Source organism: Capra hircus, chromosome 15 (assembly GCF_001704415.2).
Source record: "Capra hircus breed San Clemente chromosome 15, ASM170441v1, whole genome shotgun sequence".
In the NCBI taxonomy this organism is placed as follows: Eukaryota; Metazoa; Chordata; class Mammalia; order Artiodactyla; family Bovidae; genus Capra; species Capra hircus.
In genome coordinates, this window is record NC_030822.1 from 41,527,161 (window position 1) to 41,547,079 (window position 19,919).

At 33.9% G+C, this 19,919-nt stretch overlaps 1 protein-coding gene across 5 annotated transcripts in view; it reads left to right on the top strand.

Moving 5' to 3' along the window:
- USP47 (ubiquitin specific peptidase 47) overlaps positions 1-19,919 on the top strand; it is a 103,368-nt gene that overhangs the window by 41,879 nt on the left and 41,570 nt on the right. For all 5 annotated transcript variants that reach the window (XM_013969606.2, XM_018059548.1, XM_018059546.1 and 2 more), the window contains 4 exons: positions 3,429-3,525; positions 5,555-5,700; positions 6,238-6,317; positions 8,476-8,625. In XM_013969606.2, coding sequence (XP_013825060.2) covers positions 3,429-3,525; positions 5,555-5,700; positions 6,238-6,317; positions 8,476-8,625 — 473 coding nt within the window. The remainder of the gene's footprint in view (positions 1-3,428; positions 3,526-5,554; positions 5,701-6,237; positions 6,318-8,475; positions 8,626-19,919) is intronic.

Sequence of the window (19,919 nt, forward strand, 5' to 3'; positions counted from 1 at the left end):
ATAAATTGTATTTTGTTTTAAATAAATACCCTTACATTTTTATAAGATAGTTGAAATACTTTGAGAAAGTTCCAGATTTAGCAAGTCAGGATTCTTAAAATTTTTGCTATGTATTCTGACAACCAACACAGTCCTTATGCAAGAAGTACTTACAGAACTCCTGCTTTGTACTGAATAATGTATAGCTCTCTGATAGCTATAAATTCCTAGAGACTAAAGTATACTTAAAAAAAAAGTTCTCTGATTGTATGAATGTAATACATGTTCACTGTCATATTGTAAATGAAGAAAGTGGAAATTTCAGACAGTACAATTAACAGAAACTGCTTTAATGATTTTGCTTATTTTTGTCTTCTCTTTCCTTCATCTGAATGCTTTCAGGAAAATGAGGAAATTGTTATGAGCAGAGTTTTAATCAGTATTTTTCATGTAATGTATGAGGAGCATTTTTCAGTATTATTAAGTAGTATTTTAGTATGGGTTTTAAATGGTTAAAAAGTAGTGTTTCATTATATGATTTAGATATTTAAACTATAATTATTACTGATGTTATAATGAATATTGTAAGTTTTTTATTTTCATCTGTGATTTTTTCCTTAGGGTAGGTTTCTAGAAATTGAATTACTAAGTTGAAATTTACTAAAAATATTTTTATAGGACTTTGATACACATTGCCATGTAATCATAGTCTTCATTTCCAACTATTGTTCCTCACACAGTTCTACTCCACTCTTTTCCCTACTTGTACATTTTCCTTCAGTGTTCTGGAGTACTGCCTTTCTGAATTAGAACAGTCTATATACATCCAAATGAATTGGTGTTCAAAAACTGTTAGTGACTATTGAATTGGCATTTTGCTTAAGAATTTATTGAAATGCACAAAATGTTTTCATTGAAAAATGCTTTCATGATTTCAACTCAAACTTCAGGAACACTTCTCTCCATAATTCAGTGAGGTTGGGGACTTAACTCTTTTTTGTCTCCTTGTCTACTAATTCCTTCTGGTGGCCAATTACTGTTAATGGGAGATGGTTGGAAGTGGGGGGCACTTAAAAAATTAAGGAGTGGATTGAAGGCTGATTGGACTTACAGATGATTAAAAGTGACTGAAGTGTTCTATCATTTAAATCTGAGATATCTTTCCTGGCCAGTTTCTTTAACAGTTCTTTTCTTTATATCAACTTTGAGTTGGCCAGTTTCATTCTACTTCATTTGGCCTCATAGAGTTCTCCTTCATTTCTTATTTGTTCTGTTCAGGATTTCTTTCTTTCTGTGTTTGCCCTGTTATTGTTCTATACAGAATGGCATATGTTCTTATGTTTTCTTCCCTTATTGACTTATACTTACGATATTGACTCATGACTATTTCAGATGGAGGACCCACTTGATAATAGTTCCCATTTGAAATTTTTTGATTTAGACAATTGATAATGACAGAAGATTCCTATTAGTTCTATAGCATTTTATCTTTTTAATCTCACTAAAACCTTCATACTGTTGGAAAATAATAGTACTTTTATTTGACACACTGGTCATTCTGTTAAATATGGTACTAAATGAAGTACAGAAGACCATACATTTCTATTTTATTGTTATTGCTAGTGGTAAAATAAAGAACAGTGGAAAAAGTGTTATTATCCCTCCTTCCCTTAAACCCGTCCCCCTGCCACTCTTTTTTAAGCCCAGGGAAGTGAAACAAGATCACAAATAAATGGTGTATGATTGATCTTAGGGTATACACAAAAGACCTTGATAGTACCTTGCCTTTTAAGGCTACTGGTAGAATGGTTGTCCCTGACTATTGAGGAATTGGGGAAGGAGGTGGAAAAGAAGAAATCCCAGGCAGCTGAGCAGGTGCAGAACAACGGGGTCTCCTTGCTCAAGTGCTGTTGTTTGTAGGAAAGAATCCATTATCAGTTCAAGTAGCTTATAGATTTGTGTTGCCTATAAGTCATATTCACTTCTCCCTCATGGGTACCTGCTCCTGTGCTAAGTAGTAGGATAGAGAGATAAATTAGATTCGACCCCTCCCCTCACTGTTGGGGAACATATACAAATAAATAAACAATTATAGATCAGTGAATTAAAGGCTCTAATAAGGATTAAGGACAGTATGCTGTAAGAACAACTCAGGCGGCACGTGTTGATTAGGAATTGAAACAGTTTATAATTATATAGCAATGTAGAGGAAATATATAGACATGTGTTCACAGTATTCTTAAAGATGAAGGCATTCAAAATCAAAGCTTGAACCTTAGTCCAGAGTAAAAGATAGGCAACTACTTGGTCTCTTCTTAGAATTGTACAAGTGCAGATAGTGTGGAATCTATTCCTCTTTTCCACAACTGAACCAAAAGTCATTCTGCATTTGTTGATCTTTTTCATCACCTTAGTTAGCAATATTGTTTGTCTACAAAGTTTTCCACTATCTTACTAACAAAAGATATTTTTGTTAATTCTTGGAAAATTGAAAAATGTATTTCTGAGAGCTTCAATGAATGCCTTTGGGATGTATTGAGAAAAGATTTAAGTTTTTTTGAGATAACTAAGTCTTTCAGTATAAAGTGGGTATAAATAAATTTAATTATTAGGCAATGTGTTTACCACATTTTACTCAAATAATAAGGTATAATAAAATGATGAGGCTGATATGTTTGTGTGTGTGTATGTGTACCTCATAAAGCCTACTTCAAAGAAGTTCCAAAAATATTCTCAACAGTGGTAACCATTTCTAATTAGGTACATAAAGTTAAGCACTTAAATAGTTCATTTGAATTTTAAATGCATCTAAGTTACTCCTTTGCTTTTTCCTTTCTCTCAGTTCTCTTCTTCTTCCATCTCTGAGTTCTCTTACTTTAATAGTCACTCTTTGCATGGCGTGCTGATCTACAGGGTTTCATACTTCATGGGTGTGTACAACAGTGGAAGTCCTCTGAGTTTGTATACAGTGGATTTATCTTATGTTATTGATTATTGGTAGAAATTGGTTTATTGCGCCTGGTGAACTGGTTCAGTACTGTCTTCATGTTTTAGGTCTATATGATATTTAAAGTGAATATGTATATACTTTTTCCATTTTAAGACACAGCTTTTAGATTTGGGGAACAAAGATTTATTTTTGTCACAAAATACTATATTAAATGTAACTGTCTTAAAATGTTATTAAATGCTATGTAACATCTATGTATATCTCTGGACATACAACAGCATGTCCAGAGATCCTGACTATCTCTGAGAAATAAAGTTTACATAGTGCATATATTGACGAAAGATGTCTTTCTTAGGTATTATTGAAAAAATTTGAAATAATTTCCAATTATAACCTTAACCTCTTAATTTTTACTGTGTATTAAATTCTTGTTAAGCTTTCTTTCTGTTAATTTTTTTACATAAATGCTGATTTATATTTGTGTATTTGTTTTTTTAAGGATATGTGGGACTAGTAAACCAAGCAATGACTTGCTATTTGAATAGCCTTTTGCAAACACTTTTTATGACTCCTGAATTTAGGAATGCATTATATAAGTGAGTATTCAAAAAAATTCTATCAATAAAATTGATTTAAGAATTAAATATAACTTTTAACTAATTAAATCTATTTACCTTCTTGCACTTCTTTGTTAAGTTTGGGGCATTTCTCACTTCTTAAAACATACCTTGACTAGTAAATAAGAAAAGGGTTTTATGAGAGGCAGGCATATGAAAAATTTGTGGGGAGAGAATCAGAAATGTATAGACAGCAACAGGATAAAATTGGTAAGATTTATGTTTAAGATAAATTATTATATTTAAGCTTGCCTTGCTTTTAGCTTGAATGCCTTTATGAAGAAGTATGTTATCTACTTTTGGAGATAATCTGAATTTGTAAACCATATTCTTTTTTTCCTCCACATCTCAATTTAAGAAACAGAGTTGCCTTTTTAAACTTGCAAATTTTGTTTTTAATTAAAATATAATGCAACTGTTCTGTGTTTTATGTGTGTGTGTATATTTTAAAAGACTGTGTGTATGTATGTTTGTATATATCCATATTTAAATAAACCCTAAAGTCAGACATTTGTTTTTATGAGTATCCTATTATAATATATATAATACACCCTTGTATATTTCTTTACAATATCCATAACTTTTATTTTTTGACATTTTAAAGTCAGATAAACTGATTTTTTTCCTCCTTATTGTGTTACTTTTGAGAAACACCTTTGTAATTACTGTAAATATTTACAGTAATAAAGTACTAAATAAATACAGTATCTACTTTTGGAACTTTTGATACTGCAAACAACGTTATATTACCATTAAATTCATATGTAAGCTCGCCATCTGAATTTACTTGAAAAAATTGACATGATTTTCATTCAGCAGGTATTTGTTACCGAGTGTTTATATGTAGGTGCTTGATAGATAAAGTTAGAAATAAGGTCTTTGTTCTTAAGTAATTAACAGATCTCTTCACAGTAGCAATATGTATATTTTTTAAAGTAGTTGAAATGACATTTAAGGAGGACTTAATGCCATGAGAGTTTAGAGAGAAGAGAGATTAACGAAACTTGGAGAAGTGGCTTATTTAGCAGAGCAAGTAGAACTTGAGGTAGTCATGAAGATAGGTGTGGTTTGGCCAGGTAGAGAAGATTAAGAGGACGTTATAGAGAGGAGGACTTTCAGGAGCAAAAATGAGTAAGTTCATCATGTAGAACTAAAGAAGGAATGACCCTTAAAAGGCTGGACTTTGCTGGACTGCAGCCAGGATAGCACTAGCATGAAAGATAGGGTTCCGTTTGTTTATTCTCTTCACTTGTTATATAGCAGCCAGAAAGAACCTACCACTTTAGGTATGTGGGCATGAATTATGGAAAATTTCCAACATACTAAAAAAAACAGTGAAATGGTATAATGAATTCCTCTGTGCCCATCACCCAACTTTGGATATTACCAACTCATGATCAGTTTTTTTTGTCTATAATCCCCCATTCTCATTATTTGGAAGCACATACCTAATCATATCACCTGTAAATTATATCTTAGGTCACTGCTAAAATTTCCCTGATTGCTTCATAATTTCTTTTTTAAACAGTTCAAGTCAGGATCCATACAAGATCTGTGCATTGAAATTGATAAGACTTTTAACCTATTTAATCTATTTTTTATTCCCTTTGATCTTTGCAGTTTATTCCTTGGAAATATATATGTGTATCAGAAACTGATGGCATTTGTCCTATAGTTTTCCACAGTTTGGATTTTGATGGTCAAATGCCATAGTGGCATTTAATATACCTCTGTTATCTGTGAGTTAATAATTGGGACAAGAATCTTGACCAGGTTCACATTCAGCGATTACTCTTAAATAACCTTTGCCTTTTATTCATGTTGGCTAAATTGCTTTCTAAATTTATGAATTAGAATATTTCATTAGATATTAATTGCTTCAGTTAATACCCAAGCTCCGTAAAATCCCCAGAGTTAAAAATTTACATTTGTTATGGTCTTAATGTTAGTTATGCTCTAAAGAATAAAAATATGTTATGAATAATTCTCAAACATTTCATTCCAATAGGTGGGAATTTGAAGAATCTGAAGAAGATCCAGTGACGAGTATCCCATACCAACTTCAGAGGCTTTTTGTTTTGTTACAAACCAGCAAAAAGAGAGCAATTGAAACCACAGATGTTACAAGGAGCTTTGGATGGGATAGTAGTGAGGGTACTAATTCTCTTATAATGATAAGTATTTGCAACAGTCAGAGGAATTCTGAGAGACTGTATTATAAACAACTCATTAACATCTTTACTTTAAACCTTTTCATTGCTTTTTGGTTGGTGTTTTAAAAATAGCTTATTTTTAAAATTTAAGCTCCAAGGCATAAGTTTTTGATCCATTAAAACTATCTTGTAAAATAAGTTTGGTTATACTCTATGTACTTAAACTAAAATTTTTTTAATGTGTTAGCTTAGATTTTTATTAACGTATTTCTTGGATCTACAGTGAAAAATAATAAAAATGGCAAATATTGTAGCATCATAAAGCATATGCTGCTTATAAAATGTTGAGCTCTCTTGGTTCTTTTTCATATGATTGCCTTTTTATGACTCTAGTATATATTTTGTGTTCTTTTTAAATCTAGCATTATTTTGTGTAGATTTTTCCCATGTTTCTGACAGTTTGCTTTTAAACAACAAACTAATTATTTCATTACACTAAGTTAATAGTTCTTTTTAATTAAATTTTATCTTAAAATAGCTTGGCAGCAGCATGATGTACAAGAACTGTGCAGAGTCATGTTTGATGCTTTGGAACAGAAATGGAAACAAACAGAACAGGTAATTTATCTCTCAAGTTGAGGAGAGTATTTTCTAATAAATTATTAATTCCTTAAAGTGACTTTATTTTATTGGAATGTTTTAAAACTTGGGCATTAGTCCAGTTGTTAAAGTACTGAGAGTTTCCTCATCTTTAAGGAGATTGGGCCCTGTGATCTAGATGGTCTCTTTTTAGCTGAAAACTATGTAATTCATGTGTGTGTGTGTGTGTGTGTGTGTGTGTATATTAGGGATGATTTTTGAACAGTATTTTCAGATAGATGCTAAGTAAATTCAGTGTCTTATCTGTAACACATAAAGTATACATTGTAAAGTATATTCATCTAGCATTATCTTCTTTTTGACTAGTAAGATATATTCATGCTTTTCACACTTAGTGAAAGTGAGAGATACTCAGTTGTGTCCGACTTTTTGCAACCCCAAGGACTATATACATTGCATGGAATTCCCCAGGCCAGAATACTGGAGTGGGTACCCGTTCCCTTCTCCAGGGGATCTTTCCAACCCAGGGATCAAACCCAGGTTTCCTGCATTGCAGGTGGATTCTTGACCAGTTGAGCCACTAGGGAAGCCCTTTCACACTTAGGATCCTTGTTAATCTGACCCTATTCTTTTTTTTTTTTTAATTTTTATTTTTACTTTATTTTACTTTACAATACTGTATTGGTTTTGCCATACATTGACATGAATCCGCCACAGGTGTACATGAGTTCCCAAACATGAACCCCCCCCCTCCCAAATCTGACCCTATTCTTAAATCCAGTGGAAGGAGGAACAGATTAAAAGTGGGAGAACTTAAGATATATCACTGGAATGAGGCCTAAGGCTGAACTGGATGAGGCTCAGGACTCAGGCGGGTTTATGCTAAGCGTAGTGATAAAAGATCATTGGAGGCCAAAAGAGGACAAGTCTGGAGGGTAGCCCAGAGGATGTACCGTCTGATGGCTCGGACTAGAGTTTTTCAAACTGGATTGCAGTCCATTCATTTATGAGATAAATTTAGTGAATCTACACAGCACTTTTTTTTTTTTTTTTCCCAAAAAGGAATAAAATAGCAAAATAGAAGCATCACATAGTAAGGGTAAGTGTTGTTTTATGCCACTTTTGTTACAGTTATATGTACTGGGTTGCAGTGTAAATTATTTTCTTACTGTGGGTTGCTAGCAAAACTCTTTGAAAAACGCTGGATTGAAACGCTTAGAAATGCCCCCTCAGAGAAGACAATCAGATATAGCTGGAGCAGGTTAATGAAGAAGGCTTCATTAAACAAACAGTATTAACGTAGACAGTTATGGTGGATCCTAGTTTGAAGGCTTATAAATCCTCAAGACTTGAAGAGGTATAAATTTATGAAAGAGACAAACTATGATTTCCTTCTTAACCTATTCTTAAGAAATATTGAAAAAAAATTACATTCATTTAGTGATCTAGATTTTCTGCATAATCTATAGGATTGTATTTTTGTAACCTTATGCAGAAGGTATTAGGGGATGTTTCTTTTTCGTAGGTCTGAAGGTACCCTTTGTCCTCGTTAACATCCGTTTGTGGCTCAACAGTTTTAAGACCAGCTGGGGCATTCCTTCTGAGTTCCCAAGTTTTGGTACAGGAATCTTGAGGCAAGACATTCATATGGAGGGTCCGTCCTTAGGGAGTTACCTGTCTCCTTTGGGTCAGAATAGCCCCCAGTTGACTTAAGTTTGGGGAGTAAGTGAGAGATTCATTCTTTATAGGTGAGAATATCTTGAGGGAGATGGAGTTTAAGGTTTCTTTATTAATTTCTATTCGTTTAAAGTACAGTATATTTTTCCTTCAAATTATTTTATGTGTATTACTGAAAAATTTTTTTTTGTACCTTGAGATAGAGGATATGATTTTAGAAATCAGAATATATTATTGTGAAAATAGTGATATGTATATGTAAAGCTATAGAGCCAGTTATTTAGCTGTGTGATTATCAATATGCCTAAAATGATGGATTGTTTTGTTTTTGTTAAGCTTTGATTTTTTTTCCTATAGAATTTTAGATTAGATAAATCTTAAAGCTTTCTAAAACTTCAACAGTAAGACTCAATATCCTTTTGAAACTCATTCTGAAAGGCATAAAGTATTAACTAATTTTAAAGGAACCCTTTAAAAATTTGAATGTTCTTATTTTTAGGCTGATCTTATAAATGAACTGTACCAAGGCAAGCTGAAGGACTATGTGAGATGTCTGGAATGTGGCTATGAGGGTTGGAGAATCGACACATACCTTGATATTCCATTGGTCATCCGGCCTTACGGGTCCAGCCAAGCGTTTGCTAGTGTGGTGTGTACCTTTCAGCTGACTGCTTGTGTATCCATACACAGAATACATAATGGCACAGTGATATAATATATCCTAAGGTAAGTATCATCCTAGATACACCTTCTTGGGTTGTTAGTCATTCCTGCATTTAAACTAGCAACATCTAGAAGATTTTTGACCCTTCAGTGAGTCCTAATAGTGCATGTTTAAGAGAAGTAGTATACAAATGTACTGCCTCGTGGCTCAATCTTTTACTCTTTTGTAGAAGTGACTAGATTACTTCACTTTATCTTTTTTTTAACCTCTATAAACAGTCTATTTTATAAATGCTACTTTTTAACATTTATTTTTTGGGGGCCTTGCCAGGTGGCTTGGGGGGTCTTAGTTCTACCAGTCAGGGATTGATTCTGAGCCCTTGGCAGTGAGAGCGCAGTGTCCTAACCGCTGGACTGCCAGGGAATTTCCTATAAATGCTGTTGTTACTCTTTTTTTTGGAAAGTACTTTTTTGTTTTGAGAGCACGGTTTTGTTCCATATACTTTTGTGAGAAGAATAACCTCTAGTTACTAAGACAAACACAGACCGTATTTTTTGAAAAAGCATTCCTCTTCTAAAATTTAATTTTAAAATGACCCAGGCATTTTATAAGCACAGATAATTTGAAGAATCAGAATTATATATAATTAACTTATTTATATATCATCAAATTGGGTGATTAAGATTTTCTTATTTCTCCTTTTGTTCTCTGTTTTTAACTGCTTTTTGGTAATTTTATTATTGTATTCTTACATTTGTGTATTTAATTGCTTATACAAAAGGAGAGTCATGGAAGGAGTTAAATTGACATTTAAAATTAGAATTTAGAAACATTTATTCGAACCTATTATGAGTCAGGGGAGACTTTCACAGCTAATATATCTGAAAAAGTCAAATTTCATCATGATGATCTTACTTACGCTGCAGTCAGGCTGATGGTGGATTGCAGGTAAAATCAGTGTTCTTAAAATTAGTCCATATTTTAGCCTCTAAAATAGGGTTTCAACTGTGATTTAGTAGTCTCTAGGACAATTGATACCCTTTGCTTTTTTCTCCTATTTTTATATGACTGTCAGGCAATAACAGTAAGAAGTTATGGGATCAGTCAGTGGGAATCCAAAGTAAAAGGCCTTTCCGAGATAGGGGAAGATTTGGCCTCTTTTGCTTTTTTTAAGTGCATGTTTTTCTTTTTATTGAAGTATAGTTACTGTACAATATTATGTAAATTACAGGTGTATGATATAGTGATTCAGTCAGCTTCCTGAACAGATTTGAAAAATTCTGTTAAGTAGTTAATAATACCCTTGTAAACTGCCATTCTAGGTATATGAGATTGGCCTTGGCTTGAGTGGCTAGTTTTATTTTTCATTTTTGTTTTGTTTTTACTTTATTTTGTCAGTTTAAGGTAGAAGAGACATAAAAATTGTTAAGGTTTATCTTTCAGTGATTTATCTCCTAACTGATTTTAAAACTTTGGCATTTAAGGAAATGTACTAGGGAAGTGCTCAGTAGTCCCAAGTGATGTACACTATTTTTTCTACTTTATTTATGAAAATATTTAAGATTTTTCATGAACCTGTTTAGTTTTTTTCTTACATATTTATTGAATTTTGAGGAAGTTAATTTTATTTGTTATGTTGGAATATAATACTTGAGTATTCAGCAAATATAATACTTGAGTATTCAGCTATAAAAAAATAGCCAAATCTTTTTCATTATTTGCCTGCTGAATTGTTACCACTCTCCTCAATATGTTACCGACATAGCAGTGAAGTGAATTGGAGGATATTTTTGGAGAAGTGAAAATAGTCACATTTCTGAATGGAATTCTCCAATTCTATCCTACATTGATATATGGATGATGGTGGTGGTAATTATTCAGTGGAAATTGAAAATTACATCTATGAAACAGGCTGTAAGCAGGCTTATACACACATGCGCTAATAGGGCTTACAGAAGGGAATCTAAAACTTCCTAAATTTTGCTGGAGTCTCTTGAGGGAAGTTACAGCAGGTGAGACTACCCAAGATAGGAGTTCTAAGGAGGATACTACCTTCAGAGAACTTTAGTTAGAGGTAAGTGATTTCCCTTTATTTTCTGAATTCAAACTTACAACCTACACTTCTTAAACTGCAGAAATCATATAACATCTAAATTTGATGTTATATCACTGCTTGCCATTGTGTATTTTGTTAGTGCTATGTGTTTTAAAAAGAATTTGGTATAAATGTGGATTATAAATATCTAGTTAAAAGAAGCATTATAAAATCTTGTTCAGACTATTATGTATTTGGCCTTAATTTAAGTTGAACTCTTTTAAAATTTATTTTCTTACTCTTACTAGTGGTCTTAGTATATTTGCCTTATTGGCTATTTATACATACATGCACAAAGATGCTTGACTACATGCACACATATATACACACATATACTTACCTTCATACACAGCATTGATGGTTATGTGTTTTGCTTATTACGTATTCAGTTTACTGAGCCACAGTACTATAGTTATGTGTATTCACTGTGGTTAACACTTGGTATTTAATTTCAGATCAGTAAATATGAAATTCTGTTAAACATAAGAGGTTTTTTTGTTTGTTTGTTTCTTAACTTTGTCTGAAACACCCAGTTTCTGAATTGTTTTATCTCCATATTTAAATAAATTAACTTGAGAGTAATATTTAAAATTAAATAAGAATGGAGTTGCCACTTAGTTAATTTATCATTATAACATCTATATATAACTTTGGTTATTTTTCAGCATGATTGTAGCAGACTAATTTTTAAATAAGAGCTAAAAATTGCCCATATAGTTTTTTAAAACAGCTTTCATCCCAATGTTTGCTTTATTGAACTATTTCTTAGTTGCTATAACTGTAGTATTTATTAAGTTTCTGGCCTCTGTTTTATCTCCGTTTCGTCTGTGTACAGGGCTCTGCTGCTGCTGTCTCTCACAGTGCATTTTGTTCAGCACTCATCTCCAATAGGTTTAATAGATGTTTGGAAGAAGATTTCTGATTAAGTAAAATTGGGAAACTGTGTAACTGTAATATTGGGAAGTTTACAATGCACATTTAATTTTAAATGCCCTCCGTGTTCCTGTAGTAGAGAAATTAACCAACCTTTTCTCTGTGGGACATCTGTTAGTATTTCAAAGGATACTAGGATTCTGAGGAACATATTCACAAAATATTCTAGGATATTTTGTGGAGCTCTGCATTAGGTTAAGGTGATTTAAGGAAATCTTTACTTCGTTACATTAACATTTATGTCCTTGTAACTGTTGAAGGGAGTGAGAATACTAAAATAATATGTTTCTAATTTCCTGTTATTTTACATGTCTTGTTATTAATCCTGAAAAAAATAATATCAGCCAAAAAGTTACTTACATTAATATTTTAAAAACTTGATTCTCGCTGATTTATTAGGTAATTAGAACTGTCTACATAAAATCAGTCTCTTGAAACTTTATAATCAAAGAAACCTTGAATCTGCTTATTGCCAAGCATATTTGAGAGTGTATTATTTTGAGAAGATCTAAATGGTATAACCTCATATGTTTGACATTAATTAGAGGAGAGCGTTCTACTTAATAGTAAATTTTAAACACTATATTTTTATAGGTAGTTTTATTGAGTTGCTTATTCAGTGGTAGGTACTATTCTAGGCCATTTTTATTAGTATAGTTTTATTTTCTTTTGGGGAAAGTACATTTAAATATCTGTTTATTATGTCAAAATGTGTTCAAAAGTCTAAAACTGGATTTGGCTGTATGGTTCCTTGTAGTGTCTTGGGAAAGATCAGATTAGGTAAAAGACCTTTTGTTCCCTAAGTAAACACAAGTTAATGATCATTTTAAAGTTTTGAATAGAAAATTGTTAAATTCTTAAGCATTTGTGAAATCATAAGTGTTCCAGATATTTAGTTTATACACGTTTATATCATAAGTGCTACCCTGATTTAACAGGTAATTTGGACATTCTTATATGGCTGGCTTGGTCACATAACTCATTTGGTTGGTAGAGTAGTCCAAATTTGTCCAAATATGTAAGCATCACATAAAGAAAACTCTCTTCCATGGACTCTACCCTCATTTTTCCAGGAATTTGTGTGGTTCAACATAGTGGGAACCAGTTTAAAAAGTGGGGACTTTTGCTTTCAGGATGATGGAGTAGATGTACATTGCCCTATTCCTCCCGCTTAAACAACTGAAAATCTTGAACATTATATATAAAATAAACATAAGAAGACTCTGAAAGGTGGAGAAAAGGCATAAAGACTAGGGACCTCAGGACTCAAGGAATGACATGGGGTGAGTTCCCTGGGTTTTCTTTTTGCCTAATGTATCCCAAATTTGGAGCTGAAGATGGTGGCAGGCTGGAAATAGCAAATAGCACAGACTAGTAAGTCTGCTGTCTCTAGCCAGAAGACTGGGGAAAGGACAGCCTGGCAAGGCACAAACTTGGCCAGTAACTGCTGTGCTGCAGCCAGACACTGCCAGAAAGATTGTTGCCCTAACCCATGTCAGCCAAGGCTGAGTAGGGAGCCTCAAGGTTGTAACAAGGTGCTCCAACCCCCTGCCGGGGTGATTCCAGAGAAGACTGACTAGGACCAGAAGTTTCTTCCCTCCTGGGCAGTACTGAACCTCCCCACTGCCATTCTCCTTTTACTGTGGTTAACTGTGGTTAGAGACCATGTGGGGAGCCTAGCCTTACACTCCCACCTAATAGTAAAAAGGTGTTCCTTTCCCTTCCCACTGGAGTAATGTTAGAGGAGGCCTAGATGAGAGTCAGGACTTTCACCACTTCTCACCTCCTGGATAGGGAGGCTGTCCCCCTCCTACCTGTGGTATCAGTGGAGGCCACAAAGGGAGCAGTGACAGATGTTAGAATTATCTGACAAATATTTTAAAGCAACCATCATAGAAAAACCAATACATCAGTGAAAATTCCTAAGCCCACTTGAAACAAATGAGAAAATAGAAAGTCCTGGGGAAGAAATAGCAGATACAAAGAAAAATGAAATAGGAATTTAGAACTGAGAAATGCAGTAACCAAAATTTAAAAGTTAATGGATAGGCTCAACACCAGAATGGAAGAGACAGTGTATAGCGAACCTGACAATAGAACAGTATAATTTGCCCAGTTTAAATAACAGAAGAAGTACAGTGGGGGTGAAAATCCTTAGGGACCCATGGGACTATAACAAAAGGTGTCATTGGAGTCCTGGAAGGAGACTAAAACGAAGACAGGGCTGAAAAAACGCTTGAAGAAAGAATGACTGAAGACTTCCCAAATTTGGCAGAAGGCGTAAATCTGCAGATCCAAGAAGCTGAGCAAACCATAAACAAGCCAAAAGAACTTTACGTCAACTTCAATTATAATTAGACTTTTGAAAAGGAAAGACAAAATATCTTGGAAGCAGTGAGTGAGAAAAGGTACCTTTTTTATGGGGGGAAAACAATCTGGTTTCTCATAAGCAGATCTGTCATCAAAAACTCAAGGTCCGAAGGAAGTAGTACATTTTTCAAGTGTTGAAAGAAAAGAGCTGTCAACTAGAGTTTTATACACAGCGGAAATATTATGCAGGAATGAAGGGGAAATCAAGACCTTCTTGGATGAGGGAATCCTGAGAAAATTTTTTACTAGTAGACCTACCTTAAAAAAATGGTAAAGAAAATTCTCTAAATGGGAAATGGTAAACGGAAGGCATATTAGAACATTAGGAATGAAGAAAGAACATGGTAAGCAAAACAGGGTAATACAATAGGCTTGCCTTCTCCTCTTGAGTTTTCTAAATTATCTTTGATACTTGAACCAAAATTATAACACTGTCTGGTGCGATTCTAAATATATATAAAGGAACTACTTAAGATTATTATATTGCAAAATTGGAAGAGGTAAAAAGACAGGAAAGGTTTCTGTACTTCACTTGAACAGTTAAAAGAATGGGACCGATAGACTAAAAGTTTTGTGTATGTAATATAACATGTAGAGCAACCACTGAAAAAGAGATACACTCAGTTCGGTTCAGTTCAGTCGCTTAGTCGTATCCAACTATTTGCTACCTCATGAACTGCAGCACACCAGGCTTCCCTGTCCATCACCAACTCCCAGAGTTGGTACACTCAGAAGCACCATCAGTAAATCGAAGTAAAGTTTAATTCAAAAATTTTTTTCAGGTTATCCATAGGAAGGCACAGAAAAGAAAACAAACCAAAACATTAAAATAGCAGACTTAGTTGCATGTAAATAGTCTACATGCAAAAAGGGCATCCCTGGTGGCTCAGGCAGTGAAGAATCAGCCCGCAGTGCAGGAGACCTGGACTCGACCCCTGTGTCAGGAAGATCCCCTGGAGAAGGGAATGGCAGCCCACTCTGGTATTCTTGCCTGAAGAATTCAGTGGACAGAGGAGCCTGGTGGGCTACAGTCCGTGGGCTCACAAAGAGCTGGACATGACTGAGCAGCTAACACACATACCAAGTAAAAGGAAGAGATCAGCATATTAGATTTTAAAAATGTGACCCAAAATATGCTAGGTACAAAAAACAGCTGTTGGTGTATTGAAATAGGCAGGTTGATAATAAAAGGGTTGAAAATTATATATCATGTAAACATTAATCAAGAGAAATGAGGCATGGCTATATTAAAAGGAGATAAAGCAGATTTTAAAGCAGAATTACCAGAGATAAAGAAGGGCATTGTCTAATGATAAAAAAAGGTCAGTCCATCAAGAAGACAGCAATCTTAAATGTGTACAAACTAAGTTACAGAGCTGCAAAATATGTAAAGCAAAAGCCTTTCAAAATGAAAGGAGAAATTGACAAATCTGCAGTTACAGTTGGAGACTTCAATGCCCTTATCAATAATTGATAGGTAGAATCTCGAGACAAAAAATTAACAAAGATATGAAACTTAACAATATCATCAGCCAACAAGCTCTAATATAAAACCGTGCACTCGACAACAGCAGAGTACACATTCTTCTCAAGTGCCTATGGACTACATATGAGGATAGACCATATCCTGGGCTGTCATACAAACTTCAGTTTAAAAGCATTAAAATCAGAGAGAGTGTGTTTTTCTGCCACACTGGAATCAAATTGGAAATCAATAACAGTTAACTGGAAAATCACCAAACATTGGAAAAATAAACAATGCACTTATAAATAATTCATGAGTCAAAGAGGGAAATGTCAAGGCAAATTAAATATATGTGTGTATATATATATATATATATATATATATATATATAATGGAAATGCAGATATGTAGCATCAGAAGTTTTGAGACACAGCTGAAGCAATACTACAGAGAGGAAAGTGTTAGTCGCTCAACCCCATGGCTCCTCTGTCCGTAGAATTCTCCAGGCAAGAATACTGGAGCGGGTAGCCATTCCCTGCTCCAGAGAATCTTTCCAACCCAGGGATAGAACCCCAGTCTCCCACATTGCAGGCAGATTCCTTACCGTTTGAGCCACCACGGAGAGGAAAATTTATAGCTTTAAATGCTGGCCTTTAGTATAAATTCTTCCATAAGAAAAAAGAGAAAATGTTATGTATTAATAATGCAAGCTTCCACCTAACCTGGAAAAAAGAGCAAAAGAAACCCAAAGCCAGCAAAAGGAAGGACATAATAAAAGAGCAGAAATCAGTGAAATTGAAAACAGAAAATCAATAAAAGCTGTTATTTGAAAAGATCAATCCAACTGGTAAACCTTTAGCAGGACTGACGGGAAAAAGATAAGATAAACATTTCCAGTATTAAGACTGAAACTGCTACTGTTACAAACCTTATAGATATCAAAAGGATAATAAGGGACAATTCTGCACATATAATTTGATGACTTAGTTGAACCAGTGCCTTGAAAAGCACAAAGTACCCATCTTACATGGCTTAGATAATTTTAGTAGCCCCATAACTATTAAGATATTAAATTCATAATTTAGAATCTCTTAAGAAAATCTATTAAGTTGGAAAGTTTTCACTGGGGACTTGCACCACATATTTTAGCACAGTGAGCACCAGTTCTTCACAACCCTTTTCAAACAATAGAAAGGAAGGAACCCTCCCCAGTGTGTTTTATGACGCTCCTCTTATCCTCATACCAAACCAGACAAAGGCAGTTAAACAAACAAAAAAAAACCCTCAAAATTATGACCAAGCCAATTTCCTTAATGCATATAGAGGGAAAAATCCTTGTCAAAATATTAGTAAATAGAGCTAAGCAATATAATAAGGAGAATTATATACCATGACGAAGTAGAGTTCATTCCAGGGATTCAAGGCTGGTCAGTATTTTAAAAATCATTGACTGTAATCTACCATGTTAACAGAGACAGGAAAATTGGCATGATCACATTAATTGACTTAGAAAAAGCTCTTGACAGAGTACAGTAATCCACTCATGATAGAAACCCTAAAAACTGGTAATAGAGGATAATTTTTCTTAAACTTACAAAGAGCATATTCAAAAACTTACAGCTAACATCGTACTTTGTGGTGAAAGACTGAATGTTTTCTGCCTAAAACATTAAGGTTATCTCAGCAGGGGTGTCTGTTCTTATTCATTTTAGCACTGGAAGTCACAGCCAGTACAGTAAGGCAAGAACAAATAAAAGGTACACCAATTAAAGGAAGAAATAAAATTGTTCCCGCTTTTTAAATAACACTTTTTTTTTTTTGGTATAGAAAACCCCAAGGTATATGTCAAAACAAAGCAAAACCCTGGAAAACTAATAAGTGATTTTAGAAGGTAGCCGGATATAAGATAAACATACACAAATCAGTTGTGTTTCAAAATATTAGCAAAGAACACGTGGAAAGTGAAATTAAAAATACAATATTGTTTACAGTTGTGGGGGAAAAAAAAACCCTTAGGTGTAAGTCTAACAAAATATGGCCTGGACCTATGTATTGGAAACTATAAATTCTGGAATAATATTTAAATGGAGAAACATACTCTGCTCATTGATTGAAAGATTCACATGTTGAAGATGTCGATTCTCTCCCAAATTGTGTAATTTTAATGAATTCCTTTCAAAATCTGACAAACTTTTTCAGCCTCATTCTAAATAACATAAAATAGCTAGAATAGCTTTAAAGATTTTGGAAAAAGAATAAAGTAGGAGAAATCTCTGTCTAGTTAATTTCAAGAATTATTATATACTTATAGTAATCAAGGTTTTCTGATATTGGAAGAATAAGCAATAGATCAGTGGAACATAATAGAAAACCCAGAAATAAATCCACACAGATAGCCCAGCTGATTTTTTAGAATTGCACAGTGCAGTTCAGTACAAGAAGGATGGTCTTTTCAACAAATGATGTTAAACAGTTGGGTACTCATATTTCCAAAACTGAACCTCTACTTAAACCTCACAGCTTGTACAAAAATTAGCTCAAAGTGGATCATAGACTTAAACATAAAATGTAAAGTTATAAACTTATAGAAAAAAATATAGAAAAAATTCTGTAGGTACAGGGTTAAGCAATTAATTCTTAGGTTTGATACCAAAAAGTACAGTCCACAAAGGGAAAAATTGACAAGTTGTATCTCTACATAATTTTTAAAACATTTGCCCTTTGAAAGCCAAAGTGAGGAAGATAAAAAGAGAAGCTGCAGACTGGGAGAAATTATTTGGAAAGCACATATCTGACAGAGGACTAGTATTTAGAATACATAAAGACATCTTGAAACACAGTAATAAAAAACCCAAACAGTCCATTTAGACAGTAGGCAAAAGACAAAAACATTCTATCTAAGAGCATATACAGGTACCAAATAAATACAGGAAAAGATACTCAACATCTCTAGGGAAATGCAAAGAGCCGGACATGACAACTGAACAGCAGCAAAACAGAAATGCAAATTCAAGCCTTATGAAGATAGCACGCTACCAACAGAATGGCTAAAGCAAAAAGTAAGGGCAGCACAGAAAAGTGGCAACAGTGTGGAGAAACTGGTTCACTCGTGTTTTTGGTGGGAATGTGAAGTATTATAGGCAGTTTCTTACGAAGCTAAACATGAAGTGACCATAACCTCCAGTAATTATAGTCTTTTGATTATCCCAAAGAAATGAAAACTAGTTAGATGTTTGTAATGTTTTTATTTTTAATGTTCCAAAACTGGACTCAGCCCAGATGTCTTTGAGCAAGTAAATGGATTAACTGGGGTGCACACAAGCCATAGAACACTACTCATTAATAAAAGGGACAAACTGCAATGCACGCAGAAGCTTGAATGAATCTCCAGAGAATTATGCTGCGCGACAAAAGCGAACCTCCAGAGATTACGTACGATTTCATTTACATAGCACTTTTGATACAACACAGGTTTAGAATTGAGAGATTAATCATCGCCAGAGCTTATGGAGTAGCTGAACCCAGGGGAAGGATGGGTAGGTGGTTACTGTAACGGGACAACATGAGTGATCCTTGCGGTGTAGGAACTGTTCAGTCTCTTGACTAGGGTGGTAGATACATGAGCCTAAACAGGTAATAACTTTATATAGAACTTACTGTACATACATGCACAGACAAATGAATACACTGAAACTGAGAAAACTGGAATCGTATTGGTGGCTTATAGCAATGTCAGTATCGTGATTGTGATATTATAGTTTTGCAAAGTAGTTACCTACCATTTGGAGGAATCGCACCATGTACAGGGGGCTCTGTATTACTTTTTATAATTGTATATGAACCTTCAGTAATCTCAAAAATTGCAATTAAAAGTAGATAGCTTAAGTAAAAAATAGAGTCTTTTTCCTACTTTAAAGAGAAATAAACAATGTATAAATTATGGGAAAGATAGTTGACTCTTTAAGGAAGGCATAACTGCACATCAGTAGCACAGAATTGCTGAGTATATTAAAATCAGTTAGAAAGTAGTTATCAGTGGTAGTTCTAATTTATCTTCTGTGGTTCAGTTTGAAAAATAAAATGTAAAGTAGTGAATGATGGAGAAAGAATTTTATATGTAAGTTGAGTTAAATGAAGATTTATAGGCAGTACTGTTTCTTGGTTCTATCTTTTGATTGCGCTGTACCTAGATTTTCTATATTTCTTAATCAAAGAACTAAGGATATAAGAATTCTCTATATTATGTTCTGAATGCTGAAGATTAGGGTCTAAAAACCTGTGTACAGTTAACACTTTGTGTAATATATAAGGAGGTGTAAGTGCTAGAAAATAAAGCTATTATCTTCACTCTGGAATGATAAAAAACCATCACAGTCAACCCAAAGCTAGTTTGGAAACATGACTCAAAAATATTTT